The sequence below is a fragment of the Borostomias antarcticus genome, assembly GCF_949987555.1.
Source record: "Borostomias antarcticus genome assembly, chromosome: 1".
Lineage (NCBI taxonomy): Eukaryota > Metazoa > Chordata > Actinopteri > Stomiiformes > Stomiidae > Borostomias > Borostomias antarcticus.
In genome coordinates this window covers 33,453,727-33,467,534 of record NC_140234.1, presented here as the reverse complement: position 1 = coordinate 33,467,534, position 13,808 = coordinate 33,453,727, and the positions used below count along the sequence as shown (strand labels likewise).

General features: G+C 48.2%; 1 protein-coding gene across 1 annotated transcript in view; it reads right to left on the bottom strand.

Annotated features, from left to right (window-relative positions):
* gab2 (GRB2-associated binding protein 2) overlaps positions 1-13,808 on the bottom strand; it is a gene marked incomplete at both ends in the record, with an annotated part of 38,500 nt that overhangs the window by 10,501 nt on the left and 14,191 nt on the right. Inside the window, one exon of the mRNA XM_084437999.1 lies at positions 12,042-12,342. Coding sequence (XP_084294125.1) covers positions 12,042-12,342 — 301 coding nt within the window. The remainder of the gene's footprint in view (positions 1-12,041; positions 12,343-13,808) is intronic.

Genomic DNA, 13,808 nt, shown 5'->3' with positions numbered 1-13,808 from the left:
CATAAAACAGGATATTTGACACTGCATCCCCAAGCTGTGTGCTGTATCGAATGTCTCAGATCATTATAAACGGCAACGCGTTTAAATACTCCTTCGCTAGGCCGGTCGAGAACATGGCTATTCTGGGTCAAACAGTGACTCAGTTCATGAGCAATTTTCCAATTATGTTCTGTAATCCATCACCTAGTGTCTCCTCTGCTGTGAGGGGACAGGGACCAGGGAGATCTAATAGAAAGAGGCCCCCTGGAATTAGAAGGAATTAGAACCCCACTGGACACGGGAGGACAAGGACGTCTTTGTAGAGGACGCGTTTCCCCCTGCATCCTCTCCCAGCTGGACAAGGACGTACGACGCTGCGATCTACCATGTGTAAAAATAGAACCCAGCCCGGCTACGCCCTGGCGTGGGGGGATATGATGGGAATGCATTAAAAGGAAGGTCATGAATTTGAAATGACCACATGCTTTTATGGAGATTGAGACTCATCCCGCATCTCCTCTCCTCAGGTGGAGTTTGAACATTGAGGTCCATCTCTCCATCTGCCTCCAATTTCAGAGTTATTCCCCCATTCTTAAAAAAAAAAAAGAAAAAAAAAAAAAGAAGAAGCAATTTCCATAACGTTTCTACGAGATTGCACTTAAGGAGATTTGCCCCTGGGCAGGCAGAGAGAGTGGGGGCCTCAAATCAACTTCAGATACATCCTCCCTGACCGAAGACTCCAGCCAGATACAGGGCCGGCCCCCAGGCCGCCGGCTGACCACACGCCCCTCTGAAGAGGCCCTGTGACCCTCAGACTCAGGCCTGGGTTACGCAACGAGAAGGACAACGAGAACAGCCTCCAAGTTACACGTTTCATCAGTGTTGCCAGAAGTTATCAGGGTCACATGGAAACGCTATCGCAACACCATTTGCAACACTGGACATGCGCGTGTCTGTTATAAACACTGGGCATGTGCGTGTCTGTTATAAACACTGGGCATGCGCGTGTCTGTTATAAACACTGGGCATGCGCGTGTCTGTTATAAACACTGGGCATGTGCGTGTCTGTTATAAACACTGGGCATGTGCGTGTCTGTTATAAACACTGGGTATGCGCGTGTCTGTTATAAACACTGGGCATGCGCGTGTCTGTTAAACACTGGGCATGTGTGTGTCTGAAAGTTAAACACTGGGCATGTGTGTGTCTGTTATAAACACTGGGCATGTGCGTGTCTGTTATAAACACTGGGCATGCGCGTGTCTGTTATAAACACTGGGCATGTGTGTGTCTGAAAGTTATAAACACTGGGCATGTGTGTGTCTGTTATAAACACTGGGCATGTGTGTGTCTGTTATAAACACTGGGCATGTGTGTGTCTGTTATAAACACTGGGCATGCGCGTGTCTGTTATAAACACTGGGCATGTGCGTGTCTGTTATAAACACTGGGCATGCGCGTGTCTGTTATAAACACTGGGCATGTGTGTGTCTGAAAGTTATAAACACTGGGCATGTGTGTGTCTGTTATAAACACTGGGCATGCGCGTGTCTGTTATAAACACTGGGCATGTGTGTGTCTGAAAGTTAAACACTGGGCATGTGTGTGTCTGTTATAAACACTGGGCATGCGCGTGTCTGTTATAAACACTGGGCATGTGTGTGTCTGTTATAAACACTGGGCATGTGTGTGTCTGTTATAAACACTGGGCATGCGCGTGTCTGTTATAAACACTGGGCATGCGCGTGTCTGTTATAAACACTGGGCATGCGCGTGTCTGTTATACACAGACCCTGACAATAATCTTGAAAAATTATTTGTTTAGAATGCATTTATTTAGGGCTGCCTGTCTTCAACCAAAGGGAATCTTGGTCAGTCTGTTCTCATGGGTAAATTTCGTTATTCAGCATAAGTTGTATTATGATTACTGTTGTTGTTGTTTCTTTTGATGTAGGCCTGCTAGACCAGGTGCTTCCAATTCAGCTCGCTTCCACTTGACCTCAAGTTGCTCTACCCTGTATGCTACATTGACCGCACTTAGAGTATATATATTGCGCTTTTATCCAAAGCCCTTTACAATGGCCTCTCATTCACCCATTCACACACACATTCACACACCAATGGTGACAGCTGCCATGCAAGGCAAGCCTGCTCCTTGGGAGCAATTTGGGGCTCTGTGTCATGACTTCGACATGTAGACAGGAGGAGACAGGATTCGAACCTCCGACCCTAAGATCATTGGACGACCCGCTCTACCTCCTGAGCTATACAGCCGCCCCGGATCTTTTTCCATAATCCAAATGTCCATCCATCTAAATTATTTAAATAAATGCACTTTCCAATGTCTGAATAAAATCATGAATTTTTTAGTCTTAATGCAAATGACCTGCATGAGCCCAGTCTTTTCAAAACCGTATAGTCTGTGACGAAAAATTCCACATCTAAATGTGAGAGGGTGTCAGACTTTTCAAAATCTTTTCTAGTGTATGTTTGGACATGGAACTCTGTCTACATTATATAATGCTGCTGCTGTGTTATAACGCAAAAACGAGTAACAGAACAGATTAGAATTGCTGAACATAATCTAATGGAATAGATAGCCTAACAAAATGAAATAATGATAGGCCTACATTTGACAATGCTGCGCAACCATGCATTTTAGAGGCTGGACTTCAGACCCTTTTGTCAGCACCCTGCTCAAAATACGCTCCCGTGACTATAATGGAGGCAAATCAGCCACCCTAAATCATATAATTAGGTAATCTGTAGTCTATTTTATTAATATTATATAGCCTATAGGCTATTTTTTGTCTAACAAGCTTCCTCAGCTAATATAATCTTGGTCAGACAAGAGTATTTTGACCAAGCAATCACATTGAATCCTAAAATCACATTATGAGCTTTAAAATGACGTGTTACAATTTAAATGTAAAATATCCGAGCCTGCTTCATCGTTATCAAAACGAGATCGCCTACGCCTGTTTACACGAGGGCGGGATCCAGGAAAACGCCAACGAAAACACCCCTCGCAGCGTTCTCAAAACTTCACGGGTTTGCACAACGCTAACGCCCCATTCGCGTGCGAACAGGAACCGAAAGTCCCATGAACGGGGGAACCCAGGCCTCAGCAGTCCGAGGTGGGAGTTAGCAGCCGCTGGGAATGCTGGGAGCTTTAAGAGAGACGGACGTGGCCGGATAACGGAGGCTGGTGGCAGTGCTGCCCTGGCCGGCTGTTGGAGGCTGGAGAGAGCTTTGGAGGCTGGAGAGAGCTTCTGCTCCTGCTGCTGCTGGCTAGGGTCTAATCAACAAAGTGACCCCATCCCCCCTCCACCCCCAGAGCAGAGCAGGGACTGAAGACTCTCTGATCACATTACCCTACTCTCCCTCTCCCCCTACCCCCTCCCTCACCCTACCCTACCTTCCCTCCCTAGATGCCCCCCCTCCTCCACCTCCATGCCCCCTCCCTCCCTCCCTCCCTGCTTGTCCGCCGGTCCTGCAGCGCCACCCTGGACCACACAATCAATTTGCCTCAAAATGCTGACAGATCAATTGCCTAAAAGGCCTTGCTTTGTCAAGACTGATGAATCACAGAGTTGGGCTTTTTTCACAAGAAGCAACTTCTTTTTTTTTTTTGTATCCCCCGCCCTCTCTGACCCTACATCTGCATGGAGGAGATCCAGCTGCTCAGGAGACTAGGAGGAGCACCAAACTCAGCAGGGTTGGGTTTTACTCTCTCACTGGGAAAAGAGAAAGCCTTACAGTACCTGGAACAGACCACACTAGCCGCTGTGGCCAACAGTGGAGAGAATAGACCTACATTACCCAGAGAGAGAGAGAGAGAGAGAGAGAGAGAGAGAGAGAGATGTGTAGAGAGCTAGGCGTCACGCTGGATGGAGAGCGTAACACTGGGGTGAGGTTCTCATGGGGTACATTTCCAAATTAGGGTGTATATCTTAGTAATTAACTAGTAGGCCTAATTCGTTATTCAGCATACGTTGTATCATGATTATTATTATTATTATTATTATTATTGTTAGGCCAACAACAACAACACAGCACTGAGGAGGCCGGGACTGCCCACAACCCTGACCACCTGAGCGGGTCACCTAGGCTGGCCTGTCATTCAGTGTCTGCAAGCTGATGGGAATCCTCTGAGCCGTCTGCTAGCCTTGTCCATCTGCTCCCCTGTGTCTCTGAAACTCCTTAAACTGGCGCTGCGTCTATCACACCCCAGCACACCTCACTACACCATTTCATTTGTTTGAATGGGCCTCCTTTCTTTTCATGGGCCATTTTGACATTTGCTGACCAGATGATCAGAAATGCTGATTTTGGAAAAACTTAGCATTTCTCTCTCGTCTTTCTTTGCACCTGAAGGGCGGCAATGGAGCTGAGAAACTGTCCTCTCTTTATAAGGGCTGGACCAGGAAACCAGCAGAGACAGTCCTATTCATAAGAAACCAGTAGAGACAGTCCTGTTCATAAGAAACCAGTAGACAGTCCTGTTTATAAGAAACCGGTAGAGACAGTAGGGCTGCACGATTATGACAAAACATAATAATATATGAATTATTTGCTTCAAAATGGTAATTGCGATTAATAATTGTGATTAATATCCAATATATAATATTAATATATACTAATCAAAATGCTCCCAAATCACAGACGTTGATCCCTTTCTCACTGACCTCGTTTTCGCTCATTTTTTCACTACTCACGGCTGCGGGTACTCTTGTGACACTTGTCTTGACCTACTGCTATCTGTCTTCTCAGTGAAATTGCTGTACACAGCGCACTCAGCGGGAATGCATGTGATTGGTCAGACAGCATAAGCGCCTGTGATTCGTCCGTGTAGTCCTAGCACAGTCAATTCAAAGCAAAATTATGAATCACATTAATTGGGGCCTTTTGCGATTAGTTAATCGCGGAGGTCATAATCACGATTTCGTTTAATTCACGATTAATTGTGCAGCCCTAAGAGACAGTCCTGTTTATAAGAAACCAGCACAGTCCTGTTTATAAGAAACTAGCACAGTCCTGTTTATAAGGGCTGGACAAGGAAACCAGCAGAGACTGTCCTCTTTAGAAGAAGACACCACTTCTAACAAGTACAACCAGTCAATAACCAGTACTAACAAGAACAACCAGTCAATAACCAGTACTAACAAGTACAACCAGTCAACACCACCACAACAGTCAGTACAGCCAGTCAACAGCACCACTATATACTAACAGAACAGATGTTCCTTTGTGCCAGCAGCCATCAGACTCTATAACAGTGCCTGAGCCCCCCAACCTGTCCCCTATAATGACCTGTCACTTTACTGTAACAATGCCTGAGCCCCCCAACCTGTCCCCTATAATGACCTGTCACTTTACTGTAACAATGCCTGAGCCCCCCAACCTGTCCCCTATAATGACCTGTCACTTTACTGTAACAATGCCTGAGCCCCCCAACCTGTCCCCTATAATGACCTGTCACTTTACTGTAACAATGCCTGAGCCCCCCAACCTGTCCCCTATAATGACCTGTCACTTTACTGTAACAATGCCTGAGCCCCCCAACCTGTCCCCTATAATGACCTGTCACTTTACTGTAACAATGCCTGAGCCCCCCAACCTGTCCCCTATAATGACCTGTCACTTTACTGTAACAGTGCCTGAGACCCCAACCTGTCCCCTATATGACCTGTCACTTTACTGTAACAGTGCCTGAGACCCCAACCTGTCCCCTATATGACCTGTCACTTTACTGTAACAGTGCCTTGTGTGTATAGTTTTGACTCTCGGGAAGGTGCAGAATGGGTCACAGCTAACCAACATTTAGAAGAAATCTGGACACATATCGATGGATATTGTGTTAAATAGGAAGGTGGAGACTGGGTCACACCTAACCAAGGTTTACGAACATTCAGAAGAAATCTGGACACATAGACGGGTATTGTGTTAAATGGTCTATTAGTCCAGGGTAAATTTTACTACTTGAATAGGTTTGGAACCATTGCCAATTGTATTATTGCATAATCTGTGGGAACATATGAAGAGGATGTTGGTGCTTTGTGATATTGAATTGGCAAGATTTTTTTAAAGGTTGTATTTTACTTGATTTATCTTTATCTTCTTTTATTGTTTTATCTTCCATCTTATTTTTCCTGCTTTCTGTTCATTTTATGTCTATTTTTATGTGAAGCACTCTGCATGTAAATTCACTGTTGTAAAGCACTTTGGGCTGCATTTATTTGTATGAAATGTGCTATACAAATAAAGTTATTATTATTATTATTATTATTATTATTATTACTACTATTGTTATTATTATTATTATTATTATTACTCTTGTATGTATATTGTATATATGTTTTACTCCTCTATGTGCAGTCTATTCTTTACTCCTAATCTATTCTATACCTTCTCAATGATATAATGCCCCCACCCCCGCCCCGGAGATGATTAAAGTGTATCTTATCTGAAGCGCACCCTGTAGCACCCGATAATGTAATAATTAACTGATAATGTAATAACGCCTGATAATGTAATAAAAGTTTGACTTAACTCAATCGAAAATGTAATAAAACCTGATAATGTAATAACTTAACCAATAATGTAATAAAATTTCCTGACTGATAATGTAATACCATTTTTCTGATAATGTAATACCTTATTACATTATTGGTTAAGTTATTACATTATCAGGTTTTATTACATTTTCGATTGAGTTAAGTCAAACTTTTATTACATTATCAGGCGTTATTACATTATCAGTTAATTATTACATTATCGGGTGCTACACACCCTGTCACCCAAGCCTCTACCACCCAGCTGGTACAGGCTGTTACCATGTACAACAAAATTGTACATGTTGTGCAGTGCATGGTGTTGTTAACCATGCGTTTCCTGCGTGGTTTTGTTTCCAAGAAACTAAATGTGTGGTATTACTTGGTTTCCACAGAATTAATGAGTGGTGCTGGTTGGCTTCCTTCTCAGAGAGCTCCTGTGACGGTGGGTGAGCATGACGTCCCCCGTTTCTGGGGTAACCGGCTGAGGTATTCTAGGATGTCGCAGCAGCCCTAGCCTGGCAGCAGAGAGACATCAGCAACCTGACCTCGCCACATCATGGAGGCTCGTTATCACAACTAAAATCAATAGCTGTGAAGGGCACTTTGGGAGGGGGGTATAGAGAGAGAGAGAGAGAGAGAGAGAGAGAAAGGAGAGAGGGAGAGAGAGAGATGAGAGAGGGGAGGCAAAGAGAGAGGGAGTAGAGAGGGAGAGAGGAGAGGGAAAGAGACAGACAGAGAGGGGGGGGGGGGTAGAGTACACAGTTTGAGAGGGAAGAGAAATACAGAGGGAGGGAGGGAGAGAGGGACCAGAGAGGGACCAGAGAGGGACCAGAGAGGGACCAGAGAGGGAAAGAGTGGTCGCAGGGGGGAACACAGACAGGCAGGCAGACAGAGACAGACAGGCAGATACACACTCACAAAGACTGGACCTGGTCGTAGGACTATCAGGCTGTGAACGCACACTCCTCCAGCCCCCTGTGCTGCACTGTACTCTGACTGTACTGTACTCTGACTACTGTACTCTTGACTGTACTGTCTCTGTACCGTCTGACCCATCCTCTCTGAGATGCTGCCCATGCCTCGGGAGAATGACTAATCAGGCAGGACTTGTTTTCACCCCTCGGAGAGGGAGTTCCCTTTGTGTTTGGTAACACGCTGTCTGTCTGAGCACCGCTCACTAGCAGAGCAGCCAGAGCAGCCGTAGAGCAGAGATAGAGGACATTGTGAAAGCTCACTCAGCCATAGTTAGTCATCACCCCCCTCCCCCCCGTTCCCTTACACCAAGACTATCAACATGTTTACCGCTCCGCTCGCTGAAATCATGAAATGCAGATGCTGTCACAGTGGACGCATGTAAACAACGTGATCCTCCCTGCTGGAAATAACAGCTGATGTTTGTTGTGAGGGACGTGGCTTGTTGAGGCTATCCGCCCAGTAGACATGGGGTCATCGCTGGGTTATACATATAGGTGCACACACATATACGCACGTGCGCGCACGCATACACAGACACAGACACACACACAGACACAGGCGCACGTGCGCGCACACCCCAGTTGCAACCCATTAGCATGGCATAAACGTGCAATAGATAAGTTGGTCACCTGTGGTCTGTGGCTCTATGCCCCATGTAGAGTAAAAGTGTGGAGGGGTGAGGAGAGGTAGGGAGGGGTGAGGAGAGGTAGGGAGGGGTGAGGAGAGGTAGGGAGGGGTGAGGAGGTGTAGGGAGGGGTGAGGAGAGGTAGGGAGGGGTGAGGAGAGGTAGGGAGGGGTCAGGAGAGGAAGGGAGGGGTCAGGAGAGGTAGGGAGGGGTGAGGAGAGGTAGGGATGGGTGAGGAGGGGTAGGGAGGGGTGAGGAGAGGTAGGGAGGGGTCAGGAGAGGTAGGGAGGGGTCAGGAGAGGTAGGGAGGGGTCAGGAGAGGTAGGGACGGGTCAGGAGAGGTAGGGAGGGGTGAGGAGAGTTAGGGAGGGGTGAGGAGAGGAGAGGTAGGGAGGGGTAGGGAGAGGTGAGGAGGGGTAGGGAGGGGTGAGGAGAGGTAGGGAGGGGTGCGTAGGGGTACGGTGAGGAGGGGTGGGGAGATTTGCATTGTGGTTGCGAGGATTTACGTTACCCTCTGAAGGAGGAGGCAATCGCAGGACTTGTTTTCACCCCTCGGAGAGGGAGTTCCCTTTGTGTTTGGTAACACGCTGTCTGTCTGAGCACCGCTCACTAGCAGAGCAGCCAGAGCAGCCGTAGAGCAGAGATAGAGGACATTGTGAAAGCTCACTCAGCCATAGTTAGTCATCACCCCCCTCCCCCCCGTTCCCTTACACCAAGAATATCAACATGTTTACCGCTCCGCTCGCTGAAAAAAGGGGTGAGGAGAGGTAGGGAGGGGTGAGGAGGGGTAGGGAGGGGTGAGGAGGGGTAGGGAGGGGTGAGGAGGTAGGGAGGGGTGAGGAGAGGTAGGGATGGGTGAGGAGGGGTAGGGAGGGGTGAGGAGAGGTAGGGAGGGGTCAGGAGAGGTAGGGAGGGGTCAGGAGAGGTAGGGAGGGGTCAGGAGAGGTAGGGAGGGGTGAGGAGAGTTAGGGAGGGGTGAGGAGAGTTAGGGAGGGGTGAGGAGAGGAGAGGTAGGGAGGGGTAGGGAGAGGTGAGGAGGGGTAGGGAGGGGTGAGGAGGGGTAGGGAGGGGTGAGGAGAGGTAGGGAGGGGTGAGGAGAGGTAGGGAGGGGTGCGTAGGGGTACGGTGAGGAGGGGTGGGGAGATTTGCATTGTGGTTGCGAGGATTTACGTTACCCTCTGAAGGAGGAGGCAATCGCAGCCCATAAACAGCTCTGATTCCAACTCCCCTTTACGGGGCAGCTGGCTTATGTCAACCGAGATGAAGGTGTGTGTGTGTGTGTGTGTGTGTGTGTGTGTGTGTGTGTGCGTGTGCGCATGTGTGTGTGCGCGTGCATGTGTGGAGGTGTGTACTGCTGTATGTGTGAACAAGCAGATGCAGCTGGCTCCCTCTCGAGGAGAAGGTCAGATAGGGTTCTCGTCTGGCGGGCTGGGACTGGGCTGGAATGGCCCGAGACTGACTGCCAGAAAGCACGCAGAGGATTCTCTCATCGCTCCACCCAAGGTCCAGAGTTTCTCACACTGCTTCTTTGCGCCTGAGAGTGTCACTGAATGGCACGGAGCGTACCTCAGTGACCTGGTGGTCCAGACTGACGTACTATAGAGTAGAGTCCAAAAAGAAAGTACAGCAGAACAGCTGAGAATGCAGCCTTAAATGAAAACAGAGGTATATGACTATATTACATGATGAAAACAGAGGTATGACATGATGTGAAGCTCGATGCCAAAGGGTCGCAGTCTGTAATGTAGCCTTGTCATTACCTCAGCCCTCTCTCTCTCTTTCTTTCTCTCTCTCCCTCCCTCCCTCCCTCCCTCCACCCAGAGACTCATCCCTCTGAAACAGGGAAGATCCAGTATGCCATTTAGGCCTACTGCTTGACCCCGCCAGCACACACATTCTCTCTCTCGCTTTCTCTCTCTCACACACACACACACACACACACACACACACACACACACACACACACACACACACACACACACACACCCCCCAGTTGGAACCCATTAGCATGGCACAAACGTATAATAGATAAGTTGGTCACTTGTGGTCTACGGCTATATGCCACATAGGCTACAATACAATACAGCTGTTGCTTCCACTTAGCGTCCGAAACACTTGATTCACGCTTCAAGAAAAGAAGAAAAGTAGTGTTGTGCTTTTGAGGGTGACAACTTTGACGAGACAACACTGAGTGCAAAACCAGTTAACAACAACACAGTTTTACTAGCAACTGGCTTAATTAGCTAACAACAGTACTAGCTAGTGAACTAGCTACCCTTCTTACTAGAGAACTGACTACCATTCTTACTAGCGAACTAACTACTATTCTAGCTAGGCTATTGTTATTTGCTAGAATTAGCTAGCTAGCTAGCTAGAATACCTGCTAACTAGCTAAGGAGGCACGCAGGGGAATTGCTCAATGCTCGTGCGCCTCCACGCTACCAACCGCTGTATTGTACATTTGAGCAACGGCTTAGTCGTAGCCCACAAGTGGACCAACCTGTCTATTTTACGTTTATGCATGCTATACTGTTGTGCGCGCGTGTGCACCCACACACACACGCACACACCATGACTGTTCAATCGAACATCTGCTGTTTTAAGTGGTAGGCTATTACAGATCATCAACCATGAACACATGGATTAATTGAAGGTGAGGAAATAATCTGAAGGTTATGCCAGAATGGGATTATAGCTAATCTCCCTCTCATGCATTATTACACAATGTGAAATTTCCCTCAATAGTGACCAACATGATATTGCCTCATCCAACAGCACTGAAAAACTAACCTTGACACATCGGTCAATCCATCCTCCTCTTTCTCTGTCTCTCTCTTTTTCATGTTCTAGATTAAGATGTCGACCACGATCTGTGGCAAGCTGGCAAAATAATGTGTTCTTTATGTGCTGAATGAGCTTGTTGCTAACAGGGTTGTATTCAGTCTTCAGACCGGCATTACCAGCGTGACAGAGATGATCAGGAGAGATCAGTCCCTGTGTTTAACAACACCAACCAGGAGGAGATCCAGAACACTCACAGACATGGCCACACAGACGGACAGAGGCGCCCGTCCTAGTCTCTCACACAACAGAGATGGAGAAAAAACACAGCTGGTATAATACGTTTTTGTGTTTTTCAATACAGAGCAAAATAATTTCCCATCATCATTGGAGAAAGTAGAGGATTAGCTGCATGGACGCATAATCGTCTTATGTTTGCATGGATGCACTAGGCCACACATTTCTGTGAGCGTATGTGGCTGCTTTGTGGCTGCAGCGTGGGTGAATGCCCAAGCCGAATTTTTCATTCGTGGAGCATTTAAGTTGATCTTGAATCAAGTTTCATTAATAAGAGCCTCTGTAGAAAATGAACAAGGAAACCTTAAAAATGTTCTTTGGTACCACGAAGACAGAGAGTCCCTGCCTGCCCTCTTAGGAACCCATTACTGGTAATGCGATCCTCTCCAGGGCCGGCCTGATTTGTGATCCCCAGGGGCATAGAACCATCACACAGAAGGGAGAGGTGAGAACAGAGTGGTACTGAGTTGCTATATATGCTTAGAGATGGAGAGATTCACAGAGATACACAGAGATGAAGAGAGAGAGAGAGAGAGAAAGAAGAGAGAGGGAGAGATAAAATTAGAAAGAGAGAAAAGGAGAGAGAGAAAGAGAGGTAAACTAATATAAATGTATTATTTATATGAATGTCTTTCTGCTTTGGCAACACGCTTTATTATGAAACGTCATGCCAATAAAGCTTCTTGACTTGACAGAGAGAGTGAGAGAGAGAGTGAGTAAGAGAGAGTGTGAGAGACAGAGAGAGAGATGGACAGAGAAAGAGAGAGGAGGAAGAGAGGATGGGAGAGAAAGAGAGAGAGGAGACTCAGGGTTGACTCAGGGGTCATACCGTGGTTCTCCTCTGATTGGTTGAAGCCGCAGAGCTGGCAGATGGAGCGGACCCATTTGTTCATGTCGTCCTCGGTCTCGGCCACCAGGTAGAAGGTGCGCTCCGAGGTCTTGATGTCAAACACAAAGCTGTCCTGGAACTCCTTCCTCTTGAAGGTGAGCCCGGCGTCCACCTGCTCACAGCAGTGCAGGTCGATGACGCGGATGGGCTTCTTGGAGTGGTCGTTCTTGTAGTACTCCAGCACATCCGGGTCTCCGCTCATCCGCCCGCTACGGAGGATGAACCAGCGCTTCTTCCAGGCCTGTGACACAAACCAAAACCCCGCGGTCACAACACAACACGGACACCCCCAACAGAGCCAGTGGTATTATATTCATGGTGAACACTAAATTATTAAACATACATTTTTATAAAAATGTAAATGAAAAACATTCAGCATATATAAGTTGAGTTTCATCATATTTTCCTCAGTGCCTCTTGGTAAATTCATACAATAGATCGTTTTAACCTCAGTAAGTTTAGCACACAATGTTCCCATGGAAACAGGGTACAAACAGTTGGGCTGTAACAGTTAGGTGTTGGCTGTGATCGAACTGCAAATTGAGTTCAGAGGAAATGAGTGGTGGTGTACATGTGTGTTTTTGAGTGTTGGAGTGTGTGTGTGTGTGTTTGGGGGGGGGGTTGGTGTTCTAGAGCGCGTGTGTGGTGTGAGAGAGAGGAGGGGGGATGTTGCTTAGGCAGGTGTTCCTCCCCTAACGTACTTCCTGAGCTGATATCCCTGCTGCGTTAGCGCAGAGACAGAGCAGCGGCTCGGAGACAAAACAGCTCCTCCCATCACAACCTGACTCAAGTAAACACACCTGCCATCACACTGGGCTCCTCCCCCTCCTACAGCTGGGTCTGAGGGGGCATTTAACACCATCATGACCCACAGCCAGCCAGCCAGCCAGCCAGCCAGCCAGCCAGCCAGCCAATCAGCCAGCCAGCCAGCCAGCCAGCCAGCCAATCAGCCAGCCAGCCAGACAGACAGACAGACAGACAGATAATGGATGGATGCTGTAAAGGAGCTGTTGGCCTACACATACAGTCTCTACACAGAGCAGGGACTGGGACTGAGTAAACAACAGGAAGTCATTTCGCAGACAGACAGACAGACAGACAGACAGACAGACAGACAGACATCCCCGGCGTGCGTTCCATCCTATTGTTACCGGTTGGACGGGGCACAAAGCTGCGGAAGACGAGGCCCGGTCCGAGCCACGCAGCGGCCCCCAGTGACAGGAGACGCAGAGCAGCCCAGCGTACGCTCCCCCCGGACGCCGCCCTGAAGGCCCCTCTGTGCTCCGGCGTCCGGAGACAAAGGGGGGATGATGGAGCTGGCCGGGGGCTCTGGCCGTCTGCCAGGGAAGCGCTTCCGCCCGGAGCCTGCCCCCCGTCCCGCTGCCTGACACAGGATCCTGCAGACCCTCCCTCCCCCTCTTCCTCCCCCCACTCCACCCCCTCTCCCTCCCTCCACCTCTCCCTCCGTCAACACACACACAAGGCCACGCTTTCCAATGCCTAACCCCACCCCCCCCTCCACACACACACACACACACACACACACACACACACACACACACACACACACACACACACACACACACACACACACACACACACACACACACACACACACACACACACACACACACACACACACACACACACAGTACTAGGAAGCGGGAAACATGGATCACGCTGCGTCTCCTGTGTTTTTCTAATGGC